General features: G+C 47.1%; 1 protein-coding gene across 1 annotated transcript in view; it reads right to left on the bottom strand.

The window, feature by feature from the left end:
- Window positions 1–22110, bottom strand: part of MICAL2 (microtubule associated monooxygenase, calponin and LIM domain containing 2) — a 121826-nt gene that overhangs the window by 11159 nt on the left and 88557 nt on the right. The window contains exons 26-32 of the mRNA XM_077179476.1: window positions 21376–21568; window positions 17654–17829; window positions 16229–16303; window positions 11883–11980; window positions 8924–10232; window positions 3030–3124; window positions 1043–1135 (exon numbers count right to left, since the gene is read on the bottom strand). Coding sequence (XP_077035591.1) covers window positions 1043–1135; window positions 3030–3124; window positions 8924–10232; window positions 11883–11980; window positions 16229–16303; window positions 17654–17829; window positions 21376–21568 — 2039 coding nt within the window. The remainder of the gene's footprint in view (window positions 1–1042; window positions 1136–3029; window positions 3125–8923; window positions 10233–11882; window positions 11981–16228; window positions 16304–17653; window positions 17830–21375; window positions 21569–22110) is intronic.

The raw sequence follows: 22110 nt of genomic DNA, 5'->3' as shown, positions 1-22110 counted from the left end.
TTACAGCTGGAAAGCTCTGCTTGCTATTTTTTTATCCATGGGATTTTGTTTGGTTTGCTTTCATATTTCACCAGCTTTTGACCCAGAAAGAAAAGGGTCTAATAGCTGTGACAATTCAGTGGCACTTCAGGAAGGATTTCTGCATCCATTGTCCATTCCCTTTGAAATAAGACTTTTAGAGGTGTGGTGGGGATAAAAAGCATGAAACACCTTAAAAGGTTGAAATGTCAAAGACAGATACTCAGCAGTTCCCATTTCAGGCTGTGTTAGGGCATTCCAAGCCAAGCCCCCAGCAACAGCCTAACAAATACAAAAGATCATTCAAAAAGTTTGGACTTCATTGTCTCCACAAAGCATTAAAACAGGAGTATCACATATGCATCTAATGTTACCTGGAGATCATTTATAATCCTCAGATAAAAAACTAAAACATAGCTTCTCTTCCCATGTATTGAGCAGGATACATCTGAGATCAAATTGTGCAGAAGTGCATTTACAAATCTTAAACTGTAATTGGAAATAATCACACATCAGTAGAGTCCAGAGCTTTCCTAGCATTTTCTGAATAGCAGGGCCTGTATAAAATGAAGTAGCTTTCTGTCATTAAGGGGAAAAAATGATTCACTTTCGTTGTTGTAGCAGGGAGAGAACAAAAGCCATCACTGTATTTTTGTATCCTCCTGTAATGCACAGAGGTAATGGCTGAGTTTCTTACATTCTACAGCGTTGATGTTATTTCCCCTTTCTATCTCTTTCCCTCTTCAGTTCCCCCAGTCACTATTCTCTCTTGTTCTTCGTGCACATCTACAAAATTATGATGCCAATTATGGTGATCCCCAGGGACTGACATGGGTTTGTCCCCCAGGGAGATGCAGGGCCCTGGCACAGGCACCTTCCTGCTGCTGCTGGCTGGGGGATTTCAGCACAGAGGGCAGTGAGCCATGCTGAGGAGTGAGGGGAGCTGCAGAGCCCCTTTTGGGTCCCCCCATCCTCACGAGTCACTCCTGGGGACAAAGGGGACATCTGTGAGCTGCATTTTCACCTGTGCTTTGTGAAGCCTCTTCAGCTCCTCTTGTTTAATCAACTGCTTTGTCTCCTTCTCCAGCTTCCTTCTTTTTCTGAGAGCTCTTTTTGCCTACAAGAGACACAGAGGGAAAGAGAAAGGCAATCAAAGCATGAGTCTGCCACTGCAGCTTTCCTCAAAGCTCCCCCAGAGTCACGGAGCCGTCAAGGTTGGGACTGCCCCTGGGGACAGTCTGAGCCCATCCCCTGCCCAGAGCAGGGTCAGCTACTGCAGGCAAAAGGGAAACAGCCATGTAGGAGCATTTACAGGCATTTGCTGTGCTGGCTTTAAAGCTTTACAAGCTCCTAAGGCAGCCCTCAGTGGGTGTCAATAAAACATTTCCAAATCACAAAGCTGACTGTATACAACATCCCACTATACATGGCCATACAGGGCTGGGGAAAGCACCAGTTTAAGGAAATGCAACCCATTTCCATTGCTGTAGCTATAAAGTGGTAAATTCACATCATGGGACACTACTTGAAGCCCTGTGAAAACTTCCCTAATGCCATTTCTGTGCTGCATTACAGAGATTTTTGATTTTCCCCAGGGCACTTGCTGCTGCTCTTGGGAGATCAGGACAGCACATGCTGCAGGGCTGGGCAGGGAATCACTTGCCAGGGAATCACCTGCCAGGTAATCACCTGCCATTTCTCCATCTTGCCTTTGACCCAAGCTGTCCTGAATTGCTTCAAGGCTGTGGTGTTCCCATTTCTGAGGAGGCAGGATACATGAGCACCATAGACGGGACAAAATTTAAAAAATTACCCAGCCAGGAAGTCACTAAAATTTTTCCCACCAAGTTTTGCCAGATACAAATGGTGGCACTGGCAAAATAGCAGCCAGAACTGGCATGAAAAGGGATGGTAGGAGGCAGCTGAAAGAAGCACACCAAGTGGGGAATTTGCATCCAAACTGAACCACTGGTAATGCCCATGTGCAACAGCTGATCCTTCTTCCCCTCTCTGGCAGCTTTCCTGGAGCTCTGCCTCCTCCCTGCCCTGGTCCTGCCCTCCCTGTGATTGCCTTGTGAACTGCCAGGGGTCACTTCTACCCAGCTTGCTCCCATGTCTACCTGCTTTTCTCTATTTTATGTAAACCTGTTTTAATTCACCATAACATTATTGTACTGCAGGTTGCCTTTCCTGTAGCAGGAAAGATGAATGAAGAATTCCTGCCATCTCAGCACATCCTGACACAGAGCCACTGGGGACAAGTGCTGCCACACTCTGCTTTGGCTCCACTTTTTCCATTCAAAGTCCCACCTGGCACTGATATTTTTCAGTCTTTTTCAGTACTTTGTTTTCATTTCTCTTCCCCCCACCCCCAAAGGCAGCAAATCAAAATGCCCCCTCAGCCTATAAATCACATTTACTGATATTCTGCACAGGAAAGAGGTATAACACCTTTCTGATGAGCCATTCAGACAACAAAAGCTGTATTTCCTCACCTCAGAGCTGGGTGTGGAGGGTTCAGGGTGCTGCAGCCCCCCAGCTCCTGCTGTCAGCCCTTTTGGGGTACAGGGCCTGGGGGGGACTTTATCCTAATCAGCACAAGTGTGTGAGCCACAAACGGAGTGTGTTCCAGGCAACCTGCCTGCAGCACTTCCCAAATGAATCTCTATTCCCCCAAAGGAAAACTGCATCTGTTTGGCTTATTTTCTCAACAGCTTGCTTGTTGGGCTACTTATTTAAGGCCACTTAAGAACCAGCTTCAAAGCAGTTTCAGTGAAACATTTCTGTTTGTCAGATGAAGACCTCCTCTGTCAGTGCTGGTGTAAGCAGGGGAAATTAAAGGTCCAAAGAGGTAAAAGAAATGTTGATGTTCATCACTCTTAATGCAATGACATGTAACCTCCAATGTTCCAATCCCCACTTTGAGGAACTGCAGCGTGTTTTAGATCATATGATGAATTTTAAATACAGCCCAACTAAGGAAATACCTTTCTGTTTCCAACTCAAATTACCTGGTGTGTTAATGAAGGCTTGGATTCAAATTCCTCATCAGAGGATGAAGTAGAATAGTCAGTAGCTTGTTTTCTGACAGGTGTGTGTTTGTATCCTAAAACACAATAACAAAATGGTCAGTGAAGCAAAAAACACTGTTCTTTAACTTAAACAGACACTTTGCACCTGCCCTGAGTTCTAATCAGCAGCACCTAGAGCAATTTGGACATTCAGCTGACAACACTAATTAAATTGTTTATCCCTGTCAAAAACTGTCTGGCCATATATTTTATTGTTTTTAGGTACTACAAACAAAAAAATTAATTCCTTGAGCACCCTGCATGTAGCACGCTGTTCTGAATGCACTCAACATTCATTAAAATGTATATCTGAAGTTAGCCATATTACCCAAATGATTGTATAAGGCTCACTATGCAGTGTAATTGAATGCACAAAGTCTGAGCCAGCTCTTAAACAAATTACCCTTATGTGGCTTGTAGCATCTGGCACCCATTTTTACTACATGACATCTGCTCAGTGTAAAATAGTTGGCGTCAGAATGTCTGGTCATATAAAAAAATCACAAATGTAATCAGAAGCAAATGGACTAAGAGAACAGGGCTTTATCACATAGCCTCATGCAACATAAATATTTCATTAATTATGTCTAAACAAATGTCACTTATTTTTCTGCTTTAGGAATATTATCACATCATTGGGCTGTTGATTAAAATGCCATAAGAAGTCAGGAAAATCTGTACATCACAACAATACACTCCATAAGGAAAACTCAAAGTCTGCCTTTGGAAGAAACACGCTTTCAGAATCATAAATTAAATTACATTTAATTGCAGCAATTTTATCTTGCCTGTTTTTCCAGCATCTTGTTTCAACTGGGTGTAAATATTTGAATTTCTTCTTAATTTGTCTAATGCGTAGCTTCATTCTCTTTAATTCAGAAAATAAAACCTCTTTTGGAACATCTGTCTCTGTGCTTCAACCTGCTACAGGGTTAATGATTAACAGCTGGCCATCTTGGAAATGTACATAATTTAAAGCTCTCACTGTTGGTTTTTCTTTGTATCTACAAGGCAACAGTTGGCTTTCTAGGTGTATTCAGATTGAAATCTCCTCCCCTTCTCCCAGTGTAGATGTTTCTTCTTTGCCTTGCTCTGGGTCCCAGGGCTGAAGCCCTAATTTAAACTCAGGATCCATGAAACGTGTTCATCCCAGACAGTAAAGCAGTAAGAGCAAATCCAAGTAATTTGAGGCAGAAATTCTGGTTTTCTTCCCCAGTGATCTCAGTTTTAGAAGCACCCAGTGCTTGTGCTCAGTGCAGCTGCAAGCTCCGAGGGCTCAGTGGAGCAGACCTGGGCCCTGCCATCCTTTTTGGGGTGCAGCAGCCCCCCAGGTGGGTCTCACAGGTGCTGCCCACACCTCCCTGCCCCTCAGTGCCTGCAGAGGGACACAGCTGCTGCCTGGGACGCAGTGGCACCCAGCACTCCCCCTGTGCCCAGCAGGGACAGCCAGGCACAGCCCTCCCCAGGGGTGGGCAGCATCAGCCACTGCTGCTTTTACCGAGGAAATTCCCCCCCTTGCTGTTCCCTGTGCAGCCACAAGTTTGAGCAGCTGCCCTGTGGGAGCCTGTAACTACCCCTGCTGAGGCCACCAGGGAAATCAAATTCCACCATGTGCAGAGGGCAAACCTTGCAGCCTGGCAGGGCTGGAAGCACGAGCAATTGCACACTCCCTTTCTTCTCTCAGCTCTGCTGGCAATAAGCAAGTGCTCCCTCTGTTCTCCCCTTTGGGTGATATCAATAATTTAGGAAGCATTACAAGGTCTGGAGGAGAAGCAGCCTGCTCCATACAATAAGACAAACAAACAACAAAAAACCCCAAACCAAAACCCAAAAAACCCCTCCAACCAAACGGGGTGGGGTAGGCAGAACTTAGCCAACAGCTGTGAGAATTTGGACAAAACAAACACAACAATGTTCAAACTTAGGGACTTTACTGAGTCATTAAAATCTGAAATTTAGAACTGCAGTACTAAAGTTAGATGATGATAATTTGCCTCCAACTATGACAAGCCTAAAGCTTGAGCTGCTGCAGAACTGATCTCAAAAATGTAGGTTCTTTTCCAAATATTAACTCAAGTCTTCTAGACTTGGGCTTTCACTTTCCAGGCATCTCATTCCTTCAGACTGGGAGTTATTTATTACACATTTCTTATTTCCTGAGTACTCCAGCATCTCCCTCATTTCCAAATTAGCATATGTCATACTAGAGCTTTCCCTCCCCATAGAACAAGCCCTCAGATGAAAGTGCAATGCTTTTGAGAACCTCTCCCTTAACATGAACATCCAAGGTACTCATTTTCCCAGGAAGCCCAAGGTCCCCTGGAAAACAAGGGAGGTGTGATGTGAAGAGGCTCCTGAGGTGATCCCCTGTGTTGGATGTGGGAGCATTTCTGATTGTCCTGCAGATTCCTAGGGAAACCCAGCACTGGTGTCCATCTGCCTGTCACAGCTCACTGCCCTTTCTTCCCTGGGGTGTTTTTGTGCCATGGAGTTACTGCAGCCTAAATACACAGAATGTCTTGGAGCAGGAACTGCTCTGGTAACATAATGCTGTATTAATCTCTTGGCTTCCTCCACAACTGTCCAAGATTGCATATTTTTGTAAAGTCATGGGATTAATCCTGACCACTGTAAGAACTTCAGTGTTTTACAAAAGAGAGAGATAAAGTTACACATATCTCCTGGGGCACTGGGGTCCAAAATGAGATGGAAGCTGGCAGGAAATGCAAAGAATGGCCAGTAGGAATCCAGAAGAATGAGCAGCAGAAAGAGAGGACTTGGCTGTTTGGTTTCACATCTCTGCTTCTCCACAGATTTCTTATGCATGTAATGAATTTTCTGGTGCCTCAGCTCGCCTTCTAAAATACAAAATCAATGCAAAAGCAGTGTCCTCACTGAGCAGAACACTGCAAACACACAGAGCTTCTGGGGCACAACAATGCAGTAATGGGAACCTGAAACATTTGCAAGCAATCTCTTCCCAGTCTGAGGGTGCACAAAATCAGCAAAGAAAGCTCACAGCACATTAAATTTCCTCATCAGCTGAATTGGCTATCCTGCCTAAAGTATCAGTAATTAACATGGCACTTTGGCATTTTTTTGAATTTCAAAAGGTCAAGTAGGCTTAGGAGAGAACAGTTAGCCATCTGATTGAACAATTTTATTGGTCAGTTTTTTGGGGGGAGTTTTACTGCAGGTTGGAACACAAAGGAAACATCAGAGGACAAAAGCCTTAAAGATGTTTGTACAGTAAATCAAAAATCTGGAATAGCACTTAGGAAGTCCAGCATGGTTATTTGTGGACAGTTGTATATTCTACAGGCAAACTTTGGATTTATTTTTTTTTTAACCAGTCTCTGACTGAAAAGTTTGCATGAACCCCCATTAATCCAGTGAGCTTTGCCTAGGTCTCACACAAGTAGCCTGTGCAGCTGGATTTCTGCACAGCCCCAAATTTCCAAAAGTCTCTGAAGACCAGCTCTTATGGAACAGAGGGGAAGTGTTAGGCAGAAAGCCTTGAAATCAGGCTGGACATGGGAAACTGGAATGAGCCACTGGAAGGTGCCACTGCAGGTGTAGGTTTGAATGTGCTGCTAAGATTCTTCATTTTTGTGAAGATTGCTTCTTCATGCTGAGCATGAAGAGCACGTGGCAGGGAGGGAAGGGATGGGAGGACAGAACATACTGAATATCAGCAGTGGTTTCTGAGCATTTGGTTACTCCCCAGGGGTTTTCTCTGTGATGAGCTGGCCCAGGCTCATCTCAAGCCCATGGACTTTGGTCTCCCAGCTCATTCTCTGGATCCACAAGGCACTGAGGGAGAAACACCAGTGCAGTGCAATACCTGCCATACCTGCAGAGAGCAAGTTGGACCCCCAACAGGACAGCAAAGCCCTACTGCAAAGAGCAGTGTTAGAAGGAGTCTCATTAAATGGGCTTCTGCAAGGTGCTGGGAGTACTTTTTTCCCTTACAGAAATTTCCTGAAATTTGTAGTAAATTTCAAGAGAGGAAAATGATAACAAGAAGTGTGTGCTAAAGCTTGTCATCACTTCATGGCTAAAGTTTGCCAAGCCTGGGCCTCTGACAAGTGCCTGTATGAGACAGAAATGCCATTTCTGAGAGTCAAACAGGACTCAGCTCTGTACTAGTTTTACTACATATAGATTTACTCAAATATGAATGTTTTAAAAACTTCAGAGAGCTACAATGTTGAAACATTGAAGATAACAGATTACTGGGCAAATGACTAGATTAGAGCTTCATTTTCTTTTTTTTTTCTAAACAGACTTTGCATTGCCTATATTCAAAATTGTAAGAATTATTAATTTCTGGCTTGGACAGCAGAGGAATCCAACACATTACACCAGCATGTTATTTCAAAATATTTTCAGCATAAATCAAGTATAGCATTATTCAAACTTGCAGGAACTTTTCCCATTTCAGTATGAGCACAACATACCAATTACTGCAATGCATTTAGTTAAGAGCAGCTCAGGTTGGCTTAGCTGATGGGCACTGATGAGGTCCAGACTCTGAAGAGGCCTCCCATTTAAGAACACAGTGAGATGTGTGAACTAGCAATTCTCTGGTGCTTCACTGCAGTCCTCAACATCTTCTGGCTCAATGGGAATGCCTGTTTTTGTGAGATGCTGGATCAAGGATGCTCCAAGGAAGGAGAGCAGGAGTTATTCTCTCAGTCTGAATGAGCTCCAGATCAAGGGCCTTATGTGCTGGATCTTTCTCACAGTGTGTGGCAGCTCTGAGGCTGCAAAGGGATCTGGCAGCTCACTGGGAACATTTCAGTGACTTCACATTCTACATACAGGTTTTATTGCTGAGGCACAGCAGAGATTTTGGGGTTACAGTTTGGGCTGCAATTTCATAAAGCAAGAGACAAACAGGTGTGTTGACAAAATTCAATAGGTTATTTAGTTAAATAACTGAGACTTTCTGCAGTGGGAAGATGGATCACAGAGAAAGACAGGTGGGTGCAGCTCTTCTGCCTCATATTTCACACCTGAATCTGTGCTGCATTTAATTCTTTCTGAGCCTATGCTCAAATCACTCAGACTGCTCTTGGTCTGGCATCAATATTTCTTGGACTTGTCTGCAGTTTTAATACTAACCTTGCTCTAGCAAGCAAACAAGAAAATTGATGCCTTTTAATCACTGCCCAGATAGACTCACAAATAGGTCAGAGGAGGTCAATAAGGTGCTCTGTCCTCTCAAATTGAACAACAAGGGGTATTAATGACACTGCAAAGCTCCCAGAAGTATGTCCACAGTGGTCACTCTGACAGCAGAGCTGAGGAGACACGTGCTGGGGAAGCACAAACACAGAGCAAAGCTTCTTGCTGCTGCAACCATACTGCTTCAGTCTCTGGTTCCTCATGGAGGGAAAACAAATGTACTCTGCACTGCAAAACCTGGAGTTTTTGGTGCTTGTCCTTCTGCTTGCCTGCTCTAGTCCCCTTTCCACAACCCAGTGTCACTGCAAGAGCTGCTCTGCCCAACCACTGTGCCTTGCCACCCCTGACCCGAACATGTCCCAGCAACAGGGAGCAGCAAACCAACCTCTGCTCCAGCAAGCTGGTTCTGCTTGCAAATCCACTCCACTCCTTTAAATCTGGAGCAACTCCTGAACTTTAGCCACAAAACTGTAGGAAATAACTAGAAATTAAACATAGCACACCATAGATGTGTGCCTGCATGGGCACGCACAGATCTTTTAAAGGTTAAGTGCTATTACACAATAATAATAATAGTAATACTAATAATGATGATGATGATAACAGTAATAATAATAATAAAGTAATTCCACTGGGGTCCTCACCTGTGAAAGGATAACACAACCTCTCTGGAGAATGGTCCTTAATGACAGGCAGAGATGACACCAAGGAATTCCACTCCCTCTCATGAGCTTTGCTTCTCAGTCTGTTGAAGAGTGACCCTTTTTGTGCACAGTCACCCAGGCTGTCCTTGGGCTCTGCAGACGAAAGGAGAGTGGACTTTTTCTTACAGACACATATTTCATCCATGGGAGTCCCTAGAGGACTGTCTTCAAAGGTGAACTTTTCTAGGAGTCCTGGGACCTCCTCCATCCTAGTGCAAGCTGGTTTCTGAGGTAGATGGGCTGTCCTGGAGAGCCTGTGGGGTGTGAAGGATACCTCCTCCCTGGAATCCCTTAGAGATATCCCTTCTGAACCCACAGAAGAATGAGACTGATTTGAGGAAGGGCTCCCATCTCCTATGTATTTTCCTGCCCGCTCCCTTATTTTAGGATGCTGTGACTGAGTGTTATTGTTGTTCCTGTTCCTTTGGCTTAGGGAATACCCAGGAGCACTGGGGAAGCTGAAGAAGTCTTGTTCTGAAGAGGCTTTGACTTTGCTGTCCAAGTCCTGCTTTAATCCTTCTGGAGCTGAGGTGAGAGGCTCCCAAATGGACCTTTTGATAGCATTGGCTATGAGCCTCAGCGGGGACTTTGGCTGGGCAGCTGCATGCTCCCTGGGAACCACATCTGGAGTCCTCAGAGCACCCTTGGTGTCCGCTGATGAAGGTGCTGGAGAACCATCTGCAAAGAAGAGCAGTTGCCCAGGGCAGCCAGAGCGTTTGAACACTTCTTCTGTGCAGCCAGCATCCTTTTTCTCCAGAGCCCAGGGGGCTCTGTTCTTTGCCCAGCCTGGGCTGCTCCCTCCTGGCTCTGTCCTGGTTGGGCCACACGAGGGCTGCTGCTGAGTACGAAGCCCCAGCCTCTGTTTTGCCCCCTTTAATTCTTGCTCAAACTCTTCTTCTGGGTGCCTGGTGGTTTTGCCATCTTTCTCTTTCAAGTCCAGAGATGGCAGCATGTTTGTCTTCCTGTTAAAGTGCTCTGGTTCAAAGGTGTGTTTCCATGTTTTCTCCTTCCAGTCCCAGGCTGAGCTGTCACTGTCTGTGTCTTCAGGCTCATAAAAATCAGCAGTCAGTGTCTCATTGCCAGCAGGGGTCTGTGGAGAGCCCCTGGTGCTGCTCTGAAAAGGACAGTGGGGAACATAGCAATGTGTGTCTTCAGGCATCTCCCTGGCTTTTTCTTTCCTTTGAAATACTGGGCTGCAGGGTTTGAAATGTCCTCTTGGAATTTCTGGTGGCTTCTTGTAAGAAGCCAACTGTGAAGTACATTTATAAAAAATATTTTAGGGATATAAAAACACTGCTTTGTGTAGCTTCTATTTCATAAAGTATTTTATTCCATTTTAATCTCAGCATAATAGTAATGAACATAATATTTAATTTATACACAAATACACGTGTAGATGATAATGTGAGAAAAGCTTTTCTCCCTAAAGGGCTAATATTTCTCTAGGAGTAGCAATCTAATAATACTGGAAATTTTAATAGTCTAAAAATAATGTTAGTCATGCTAATGTCTTTATGAATTACCTTTAATATTTTCTTTAGAAAGAAACAGTCCTATCTCCAGGAAAGCAGACAAGAGCAGATCTGCTCTATTCTCCTGTGCATTCCAGTTGCATCACCTTAGAGTTTTGAGCAAGCAAAAAAGACCATTATCCATCCTCTCCAAATTTCTAATATTGCATGTTTATGTAGTGCAGGTAGGAATGGAAGAAGTGACCCAGGAAAGATTATAAAATGTAATATGGTAGTTTTATACAATTAAATTAGTTCCCTCTCGTGGTTATTTTTCCTTTGGTAAAGGCTTAAATTCATTACTCCAGCCACCAAAATCTTCTGCTAAAGATAGTAACAGGGAAAAATACCCACTTTATGTAGCCAGCAGAACAAAACTAGAGTTCTTCCTTCCTTCTTAAAAGGAAGGCATTTTATCATCAGTGCTATGTGATAATGGATGCTGTGAAGATTGAATTCCTGCTTCCACTTCTGTGCCAGATACCCAAATTCACCTGGGTGAAGCCATTAATCTGTCTGACTTTTCATTTCCCAGAAGCAACAGAAGCAAGGCAATAATGATTGCACTTTGTTTCACGCTTCTGTTTGATGACTAAAGTTGTTACTGGCCAGGATTTTGGATTTAAAAAACAAAATAACGTAAGAAACAATAAACAAATAAACCCCCTGTTCATCCTTGCTTTCCAGAGTGAGGAAAAGGCCTGTGAGCAGTGCTGGTAGAGCAGGAGCTGAATGGAGTCGGGCAGTGCTGCGCAGCTCTGCTCCCCTGGGACCTTCCCTTCCTGGCCCCATTGTCCTGCACCGGATCTCAGCCACCACCATGGACATGGAAGAGTTCATTTTTTTCCTAGCACAGGCCCAAAGGTCAAGTAATTTTAGTCATGTTTAACCCAAGGGTGAGGACAAGTGTCCAGGACTTGGAGGATGTGGGCTGGTCCCTGCTCCACCTGGCTCCAGGGATGTGCTGCTCTTCTTGCTCAGGATGGGCACTCACTGCTGCACTCATGGCAGGCCCACCCTTCCTCATTCTTAAAAATCCTAAAAATAAAAAGTCTTTAGAAAATACCATGGAAATCTGAGGTCCTGAAGGACACAGAAGATGCTCCTGAGCAGTGGGAGATGTGAAGTCCTTTTCCAGCCTAAACTATTCTGTGATTTTATGACTGATGCAACAGATTAGTGGCTAACTCCTCGTGTGATTGAGGCATGAGTCTCACAGACACTTGATTTGGGAACGATTACATCAAATCCAAGCCTCTTCCCCCTGTACAGCACAAGTCTGACTCCATCCTCAGTGGTCACTGTGAGGACCTAAACTACCTAGAGGAGCAGGGACAGCCTCTGAGAGCAGTCCCAGCCATCCTGCTCTGCACAGTTCTCCTTTGTACCTGTGTCTGGGAGTGCTCCTCTGCAGCTCCACTCTGGCAGCTGCCTGAGCTGTCCTTCCCGTGTGGCCCAGGTTTCTTGCTTGACAGCAGAGGAAAGCCTGCAAAAGACACAACTTTTACCTTCCCACTGGTATTGACTTTGTCTAAAATGAAGTCTGCAATTGAAGAAGAAGAGCAGAAGATTAAACAGCCTCCTGGGTAGAGTTAAACCTGAAGAACTGACCTGAACAACATTGAAATTTATGGCCTGGCTCACATATGTGTGTGCCTGCTGTGCCAAACACATGTTGATATTTTCAGTTCAGCACCTGAGCTGCTTCCACTTCTGGGCTGGATGTAGTGAAGCAGCTTTGGAGTTCCAGGAAACTTTCTGGAAAGCCAGTTCTCTTTAGAGGGCCTTGTCAGAAGCAGAGGCAGTCAAAGCAACCCGTGACCTTTGAACTTTGGGTAATTCCAAGAAATGAAGGAAATGGATGACTTCTGAGAGGGCTGTCCATCGGAATGGGGACAAAATGGGAAATGCATCCACCTGCAGGCAGTAAGGACAGAAAAAAGTCTCCCAAGCCAGGACAACAGGCAACACGACCTGCTGGGATCAGGCAAGGGAATTAATTACTAAAGGAGGCAACCTGCACCTGAAGGGAGGCAGGAGAACTTACCACTACTTGTGCCTATGGGAATTTTACATAACAAACAATCTTTGGACAAACAAAAGTATCCCTGATCCAAGATATTACCATGTCCAGCTATAACATGACAGTATATTTACAGCTCAGTTATTAACTCCTGAACCCAAGCATTAGTTCTGAAGTCCATGCAAACTCTGGTTCCTCTGCATGGGGATTAAAAGGTGTATGAGGACAAAAGCAACACTCCAGAGACAGAGAGGACAGTTCCTGCACGTGGACTTCAGCAAAACCAGGGAGGGAGGCTGAGTTTCCTCCCAGTGTCCCACCTATTTGTACCCAGTCTTGGTGCAGCTTGTTCTGTTTGATCAGGGCTGGAGGGACACGCTGTGCTGGAGCCTGTTAAGGAGCTCCTGCAGGGATGGCAGCCAGGGGCTGACCTTTATATTCTGTAATTGAGCTACAGGAAAGCATGAGAATGCACAATTGGGATAAAAAAGCCCCTTCCACCACTCCCTGCATGAGTGAGCCAGGGGGCTTCAGCCTGGTCCAACAAAGCCTTGAACCTCCTGGCAGGAGCAAATGCCATGGCTCAGGACACTGCATGCAGCAGCCACAGCCAGAACACCGATGAGGGCACAAAACCCCCAGCCAGGGGTCTGCCCATGCCCACGGGGGCAGTTTCTGCCCACCCCAGCTCTCATGGGCAGGCTTACAAGGACAGGCCTGCACACGTGAGAACATTGCTCCACACAAAGCCACAGCCCCCACCTGTCACAGGGAAAACAGTTCCATTCCCACCAAGATGCTGAACCTGTACTTTCAGCTTTGCTTTCCAAACAGGATTTTAAATTTAAAAAAAAAAAAAAAAAAAAAGTTCCCTTGGGCACTATCATGATCTTCTTGGCCCCAAATCCCAAGATAAATTAGGAGCACGGCGTTCCCTGTGGCCGTGCGATGGGGATTAAAGGTTTTGAAAGGTAATATCCTGCTCTGAGCCTTTCAGCCAATATAGCCATGACACTGATTTCCTCTCCTTGGCTGCCTACCCTGTGCTGTTTATGAAACATATGTGTTTGGGGAAATATGCCTGAAAAGGAGACAGAGGTTTTTTTCATGTGACTGATGATCACATGAATTCCTTTAATCAAATTGGATTAAATATAGAAACTATGACTTACAGTCTTCCTCCAGAGAGTAAAAAAAGCCTTTATTCCATTCCCAGTGTATGCTGACTGTGCTTTACACCTCATTTTAACAGCATACTTGAGCTTCAGGCAGAGTCATGCAGCACATTGCTTCCCTCTCAAAGGCTTATAGCTCCCTCTAGAGCCCTTGAGGCACACGGAAGATTTTAACAAAATGATGGAAAAATTAATTGGCAAACCTGTAAGTAATGTCCTTGCTGAGAACAAGCTGAAAATCAGTCAGGATTAAGAGCGACACCCCCTCCAGTCTTCTCTGCTTTCCTCTCTAACAATCTTTCTCACCCCACACACAAACCTGGATCAAGAATCATTATTGATTGATGTTTTAAAAACTGAGATCAACTCAGGCAAGACTTTAAATCCAAGCCTTTGGTGGAGCCAAACTCTGATGTCTGTGCCAATTCCCACGTGCTTTACAGAGGCAGAGCCGGGGCTGGCAGGGATGCCAGGGGACCTTGAGGACACCCTGTCCCACCTGCTCATGCCGGGCATGGGGCAGCCCTGCCCCGGCTGGGACACCCCAGAGCCTCTCCCCAGGGCATGGCAAAGCCTCTTGGTGCAGGGAACCCCGGGGCATGCAGCCCTGTCCCGCCTGCCTGTCTGTCTGTCTGTCCGCCACCGCTGCCTCTGTAGGGACAGACCTTCACAGAGCTTGGTGGGGGCCTCCTCTCAGAGCATGAAATAGCCCTGTGTGTGCCCTGCTGGGATTTACCGAGTTATCCTGAGGCACCCCAGGCCTCCAGGGGACTGTGACACTCCAGGTGGGTAGTGACAGTGCTCATGTGCACCTGACTTGAAGGCAAGGCTGAAGCCAGGAAGAGGAAATGCATCTTATCTCATCATTTGAGATATAAAAATTCATCCCACAGCACAGAGACTTGCAAATTATCTCAAAGCTTTCTTGTACATTCAAAGCAAGCAAGCTGAAATGCCTCTGCTTGAGCACTGGTCCCAGCATGGGCACAGGGATCCTACTTGCTTCAGAAGCAGAGCCATAACTTCTCTGGGATGCTGGGCAGCAGCAGAAATGGCCCCTGGCTGCAGAGGGCAGCTTAGGGCAGGGTTAAAGAGCAGCTGTCCCCACCATTCCCAAATCCTGCTGTCCCTGTGCCCAGGAACTGTGGCACTCAGTCCCCTGCACAGGTCCCACCCACGTTCCACACTCCAGGCTGCCAACACCCCCACTCCCAGACACAACTGCACCTCTGGCACAGCTCTGGGGGGCTCTGGGCTCCCCCAGCCCCACTGTGCTGAGGCCATTCCCAGCAAGAACCCACCAGTCCTTGGGGCACAGGCAGGAAGGCGTGTGCCCCTCCTGAGGGCTGTGCAGGCAGGAGGGAGACCCAGCCCCAAGCAGCAGGGGGCAAACCAAGGGTGGTGTCTGTGGCATTCATATTCTCTGAAAAATCCCTTCTCCCAGGAGTTTTGTCCTGGGAAGCTGAGAAGCCTCAGAGAAAAGGGAAACAATTTTAATCTCATTTGCTTCTCCTGTATTGTGCTCCCATCTGGAATGTGTTTGGAGATTGTTTACCCACAGGTGATTGTTCCATTGGATTCTGCTGTGAGTTGTTTTCACTCTTTGGCCAATCAGGGCCAAGTGGTGTCAGGACTCTGGAAAGAGTCAGGAGTTTTCATTATTATCTTTTTAGCCTTCTGTAAGTATCCTTTCTGTATTCTTTAGTACAGTTCAGTGTAGTATTCTTTAATATAATACAGTATCATAAAATAATAAATCAGCCTTCTGAGAACATGGAGTCAGATCCATCATTGCTGCCTCTCTCTGGGGGTGTCTTGTCTGGGGAGCCCAGCCCAGGAGGAAGGTTACCTCTGCAGCCTCAGCTGGGAGGGGCGACCACAGTGTGTTTCAGAAGTGAATAGAGGACAATCTCTATCAAAATCACTGCATTCCCGTGTGACTTCCACAGGGAAAGGCAGGTCAGCCCAAACCAAGGAAAACTGCTAGAGGACAAGAACCACTAACACTTATTTTCACCATCTCACCCCTTGGGATTGGCTTTCTCCCTTTCACTAACCCAGAAATATCACCTGGGGTTTTTTTCCCAACAGAAAAGAGGTGACAGCACCAGTGGGAGTGTGTCAACAGGCACCCTCAGGAGCACTTCTAGTGAGTGACACCAGGTCAGACCCAGAGTCACACCTGATCAAAAGCAATCAGTGCAGGCAGGCTAGAGACAAAATCTGCACCTCTGGGACTGGAGTGTCTGTCCCCACCTGGAGAACTGAAGTGGACACCACCTGCTGATGGGAGTAGTTACACAGAAAACAGTCACACAGAAAGGGAGTTTGATCTTTTGAGGGTAAGAAAATGGAAAGAAACATTTGGTGTGTTTTAGATCTCTGTTTTCTCAACTAGTGACTCAAAACACAAAACTTGTTGTGACTAGTGAGTCAAAACCACAAAAATTCTAAAGGAAAGGAGGGAATACAGGCAGCTAAAAGACAGGAAAACAGCATGAATAGAAGATACAATCACTTTTCAGGCTCTACTCACTCGTTTGGATTTTTCTCCTCCAATTCTGATACTTATTTAATGCTGCCGACTGGAAACTGTTGGCTCTCTGGAGTGCTGGGCAGAAACAGAGGAGACACAGGGTCAGCTAATGCAGCAAAAGCCAGAGAGCAAACGTGGAGCTGGGGAAAACAGACGGGTGGAGGAGCAGAACCCAATTTCCCAGGGCAGAGGCTCCGTTTTCCGAGCAGCTGCAGCCGGGAGAGGGCAGCGCGCACCGCCGGGATGCGGGAGCAGCTCCGAACCCACACAGGGATGGGGCAGGAAAAACACTCCAGCAAACAGGGATGGGGCAGGAAAAACACCCCAGCAAACAGGGATGGGGCAGGAAAACACCTCAGCAAACAGGGATGGGGCAGGAAAACTACCCCAGCAAACAGGGATGGGGCAGGAAAACACCTCAGCAAGCAGGGATGGGGCAGGAAAACCACCCCAGCAAACAGGGATGGGGCAGGAAAAACACCCCAGCAAACGGGAATGGGGCAGGAAAACCACCCCAGCAAACAGGGATGGGGCAGGAAAACACCTCAGCAAACAGGGATGGGGCAGGAAAACTACCCCAGCAAACAGGGATGGGGCAGGAAAACACCTCAGCAAGCAGGGATGGGGCAGGAAAACCACCCCAGCAAACAGGGATGGGGCAGTGGGAAACTGGGGATGAAAAGGGATAAAATCCTTTGGGGTGGCTACATGGAGTCACAAGCTGCTGGGCACATTTTGGGGTCTGCTGCTGTCCTTTTGCCTCAAACAAGGGTTCTGTTATTCAAGAGGGGATCTAAATTGCTGTTTAAAATCCCCTCTTTTCTGCTAGGATTAAAAATTAATATATGGATGTGGGAGTGGTGGGAGATGGGAAGAAACGAATGCTGGCAGCCTTTTATTTTCTGCAGAACCATGTCTTTGGCTGTTTGGGCACATCTTTTAGTTCTGAGCAGCTCCAGAAAAGAGTTTCTTCCCATTTGAAGGCAGCTTGCTCCCAAACCTCTCCCCACTTCCCTGCTAGCTCTATCCTTTTCTCCCCGTGCTTTCACTGGACACAAAACCATGCAGCAGCTACCTGTAGAAACCCAGCTTGTTGCAAGCAGAGCTCTCTAGTGATTCCCAGCCTCACCCTTGCCTAGGCAGCGCTGCAGATACTGCATTGCCCAACACCACCCTAACATTTTACTGGTGGGAAAACATCCATCCCACCGCCGCAAGCCAAGCACGAGGCACGACTCCTCCAGGCTACCCTGCACTTTGGGAATGGTGCTTTTGGGGCTGTAGCACCAAAAAGGCAGAAAACCCCCCAGAAAGACAACCTGGCCACACTGCAGGGAACAGCCTCCACTTTGAAAAGTCTCCCCCAGTCCTACCTGCACCCTCAGAGAGGCTGCTGGGGCACCCCCACATCAGGCTACTGCTTACCATCAGCGACTTTGGATGTTTTGGAGCTTTCCTGGGGCACCACGGGGCTCCTGATGAGCGATGCCCACCTCTGGATGGGGCTGGAGCAGGCGGGGGGCGAGGCTCGCAGCGAGGGCTGGGCTTCACCCACCTCCGAGCCCGAGGAGCCCCCAGGCACATCAGACTCCAGCTCAGAGCTACGGGGAAAAGGGCACCAAAAATGTGTATTTTATGATTGGCTTTTGGCAAATGTTGAAATGAATATTATATGGGTTATGTTAGAAAGTGATGCTGTACTAATTCTCTTAAGTAGTGTGGTAAATACAGTTTTAGGTTATAACATAATGTTAAAATAGAAACTGTGCTATGTAAGATACTTTTTTTGTAAAGAGAGGACTCCCACTGAGATAGCAGCCACAGGACACCTGAATCTTTCAGAGAAAGAGAATTTATTGCTCCATTATCAGGAGAAACGAAATTCTTCCTGCCCCACTCAGCCCTGGGAGACACTGTCAGGATTGAGGAAGAAGCTGACACTGCCCAGCCAGAATCCTGTGTTTGAATGGAATTTATGCATCATGGATGAGGTGTATGAATATACAACAGGTTATTGCTTTTAAGGGCTAATCATCTGTTAATGTGGGGCCTTTTTCAGGCTTATTTTGCCCAGAAAAGGTACCCGGACTGTCCATAACTCTTTGTCTCTATTGTCTCATATTGTCCTAATCCAAACTGTCCGAATTCTTATCACTCTAATTATTTTGCTATTTTTATAACCATTTTACTATTAAACTTTTAAAATGTTAAAAACAAGTGATTGGCGTTTTTCACAAGGGCAAGATGGAAGTGGGACATTTCAGGGGGTGCAACCATCACCATCATGAGCCCTGAGAGCAGTGTGGGTGTTTCAGAGGAAGAAGTGCCTGCCAGCCAAAGCTGATGGCCTCATTTTCCTTCTTTCATCACCATTGTGACAGGACTGTGATTTGCTGTGGGTGCTACCCAGCTGAGCTGTCCCCATTCCCATCAGTCTGGATTTGTACCCACAGCCACAAGGTTCAGCACCTGGAATCCATAATCCATTATGAGAGGGACTCGGGGTGAAGCCCCTCAGTGCTCACACAGCCAGGCCAGGCACTTCTGCCTGCAAGGCTGTGCAGCAGCAGGAACTAAGGGAAACAGCATTTGCAATGCTGGGATTGTCCTGGAAACAACGCACAAGGGTCAAAACTCTACACTGTTCACATTTTTCCTGCAGATTTGTGAAAATAAGAGGAGAAAGGAGCCTGGAGGAGAAGCGTGAGGACAGCCACAGGCCCAGCAAGCAAGGCTGAGTCAAGAAGCTGGAGAAAATTGTAAACATAAGTCTAGAGAGAGAGGATTGAGTGAAGCTACTTAAGCAGCCTTCAAACGTGCAAAAGGTGTCTGTAGGAAAGAAGGAAACAAACTCTGCTCATTCCTAGGAGCCACTGGGCCAGCCCATGGAACAGTGAGCAGCACAGGGAGGCACCTGAGCTGATCACAGAGGCAGATTATGGCATCCCCTTGTGTAAATGTAATTAAAAGCACACCACAGAAACACACGTGTGGATGACATGTACATCCTGACCTTGCCTCAGGGCACAACAACCTTTTGAGGTGATTATTAACCCTTTTTCTAGTAATGAGGCCATTTCTTTCATCTCTGAAGTCCAGGCTGTAGGGAACAGACACCGTCAGCCCTCCTGATGCGACCACATTGCCACTGCAGCCACACACGAGTGCACTGCAGCAGGATCCCACTCAGCCTCTTTTGAATGCTAACAACGCTGCCAGCCTCATTTATTCCTACCTAAATCTGTTCCTGTGATGATTAATAGCTGTGCCTCAAAAGAAGAGGAGCTCACACCGTGAGCAGTCCTGCTGGCATGGCAGGAGAACGCTGCTCCGTGTTTATACAGAAGAAAGCAGGGGTTTGTTGTCACAGCCCAGGGCACAACCCAGGAGGGAGAAGAGGAAGAGGAGAGGCTGCAGGCCTGTATAAAGGCACACATTTGAGTAGCACGCAGCAGTCCTGGCCCCCAGCTCCAGCCAGCAGTGCTGGGAGGCCAGGGCAGGCAGGACAGCAGGGAAGTGAGCACCTCTCCAGGTGCACTGCTCTCTGAACAGCAGGCTGAATCAGAGTGGCCTTGAATGTCATGCTAAAACACACTTTTTAAGCTGACTTTCAAGCAGTGTCAACCATACAGATAGATACAGACACATATATGTAGAAGTATAAATATATGAAGGCTTTGACCCTGTGTGAGACCCTGGAGAGACACCACACTGAGATTGGGCAGAATGCCACACCAAAGGAAAGGAAAAAGCCCTGCCATGAACATTGATTGATATCTTTCTGTTTTAAAGAGCAAAACATGTATTTTCCTTGGCCAGCAAGGAGGTAAGTGCTCTAGTATGAGGTTTCTCCTCTTGTCTCTGCTGGAAAGGGGGTCATTATTCACAGTACCTAAAGCCTGAACTGCAAAGCTGGCACTGGTCATTTTCCCAGTCCCACCGAGTTCCCTGCAGCCAGCCCAGCAGTGCCATTTGTCACTTGCTGTTTCTCCTGGCCCCCCTTTCAGGGAGGGACTGTCCTGCTGGAGCAGTCCAAGGCAGAAGGGGCAGTGGGACATTCACCCCCTGTGCCCCTGGCACCCGCTGTGCTGTCACCCCTGTGCCAGGCCCTGCTGGCAGGGAGCCAGGGAGCTGCTGTCCAGCCCCAGGGGAAGGAGCTGATCCCTCAGTTCAGGGGGATTAGCTGGCTCTCATCATTGCCTGGACACCAGGAGCTGCAGGGTGCTGTCAAACAGGCAGGAAACCCTTCCCTGTGTTCCCCATTTCCTCATGGACAGGTTCATCCTTCCCTGTAAGAGCACCCAGCACTCACAGAGCACAAACTCCATTTACAGCCACCTCAGGGAATAGCAGAAGGGTGCATGTCTCAGAGCCAGGCTGCTCTCCAAAAGCTGCACACAGCACCACAGGCAGGTGTTTAGAGGGTGTCAGGAATCTGAATGAGCCTCCCAGCAGAGCAGCAGTGTTTGCAACAGTTGGTCTCTTGGTTTTGCCTTTTTCTTTTCCACTTCCCCTCTTACTGTTTAGTTCTCAGTAAGGAAAAGTGCTTTACTCAGGGGATACCAATCTAATCTTTGGATGGAACAAACTGACACAGAACCCTGCCCAAAAGCAAATATATTCTCATGAGGATCTAGAAGTTGGGCATCCTCTGACAGCTCCCCAGGGTTCATCAAATTTCGGATTTCTTAGGGATGGGCAGGCTCTCAACACCCAGGAGAGGCCCAGGGTGTGGAGCTGCAGGATGGGGCCCAAGGTGGGAGGTGGCCACGTCACAGGATGCACCTTTTGCCATAACACACCCATTGCCCAAATCCCAAATCCCCGTGTAACAAAAACTGTCCGTTCCAAGAGCTGAACCCAAGCTGATCACAGCAATGTTTTACCCTCTGATTCAGGCCCCTGTGTGGGATGGGAATGTTTGAACATTTCCTGCAAAGTGATTCATGTGCCTTGTGGGGATTTATGGCTGTGGTTAAGAACAACTGTTATTCTGAGCATTTGTGGGTTGTTTTTTTTTTTGTTTGGTTCTTTTCTCCCACCCTCCTTAGCTGTACATACATCCAGTACTATATTTTGTTATGATTTTCTTGAGAATCTCAGAGCAAAGCAAACTGCTCTTGTAGGTTTAGCTGTGCTTTAGGTACCTGCTGGCATCGCTGGTGACCATGACTCGAACAGCCAGGAGGTTGTGCTCAGCCATCTCCTCCTCGGGGATGACCCTCACGATGGCCCACTCGGGGGAAGGGGGGCGCAGCCAGCGCTCCAGCTCCTGCTCCTCAGGGATGCTCCTCGCCTTCTTGGGGGAGCTGGGCTCATCAGCCACGGGCAGGCAGCAGCCTGGAAGGCACAAAGGGGACAGCAGCCTGTTAGGGCAGGAGGGAGTCCATGGGGCACCTTGCCCCTGCCCTTGAGTGGTCCTTGGCTGGGGGTTTCTGCCTGGGCTCCCTGGGCTCCCAAAGGCACAGGCAAGGTGTGTGCACTGACAGCCTGGCATGGCAGAAACAGCCCTCCAGCCCAGGACAGTCCTGTCAGGGCTCCTCAGCTTGGATCCAGAGAGAAGGAACCTTCAGGAGCAGCCTCAGCTTCTGCAGCTGCAGGTCCTTATTGTATTTGTGGGTGCCCCGTGGCAGGGAGGGATGATGGATCTGACTCCATCTGACTCTCAGAAGGCTAATTTATTATGATACTATATTATATTAAAGACTACTAAACTATACTAAAGAATACAGAAAGGATACTTACAGAAGGCTAAAAAGATAATAATGAAAACTCCTGACTCTCTCCAGAGCCCCGACACAGCTTGGCACTGATTGGCCAAAGAGTGAAAACAACTCCCAGCAGAATGCAATGGAACAATCACCTGTGGGTAAACAATCTCC

This window comes from Agelaius phoeniceus, chromosome 6 (assembly GCF_051311805.1).
Source record: "Agelaius phoeniceus isolate bAgePho1 chromosome 6, bAgePho1.hap1, whole genome shotgun sequence".
Classification (NCBI taxonomy): domain Eukaryota; kingdom Metazoa; phylum Chordata; class Aves; order Passeriformes; family Icteridae; genus Agelaius; species Agelaius phoeniceus.
Note: the sequence above shows the minus strand (reverse complement) of the source record. Positions and strands in the feature narration are given on the sequence as shown.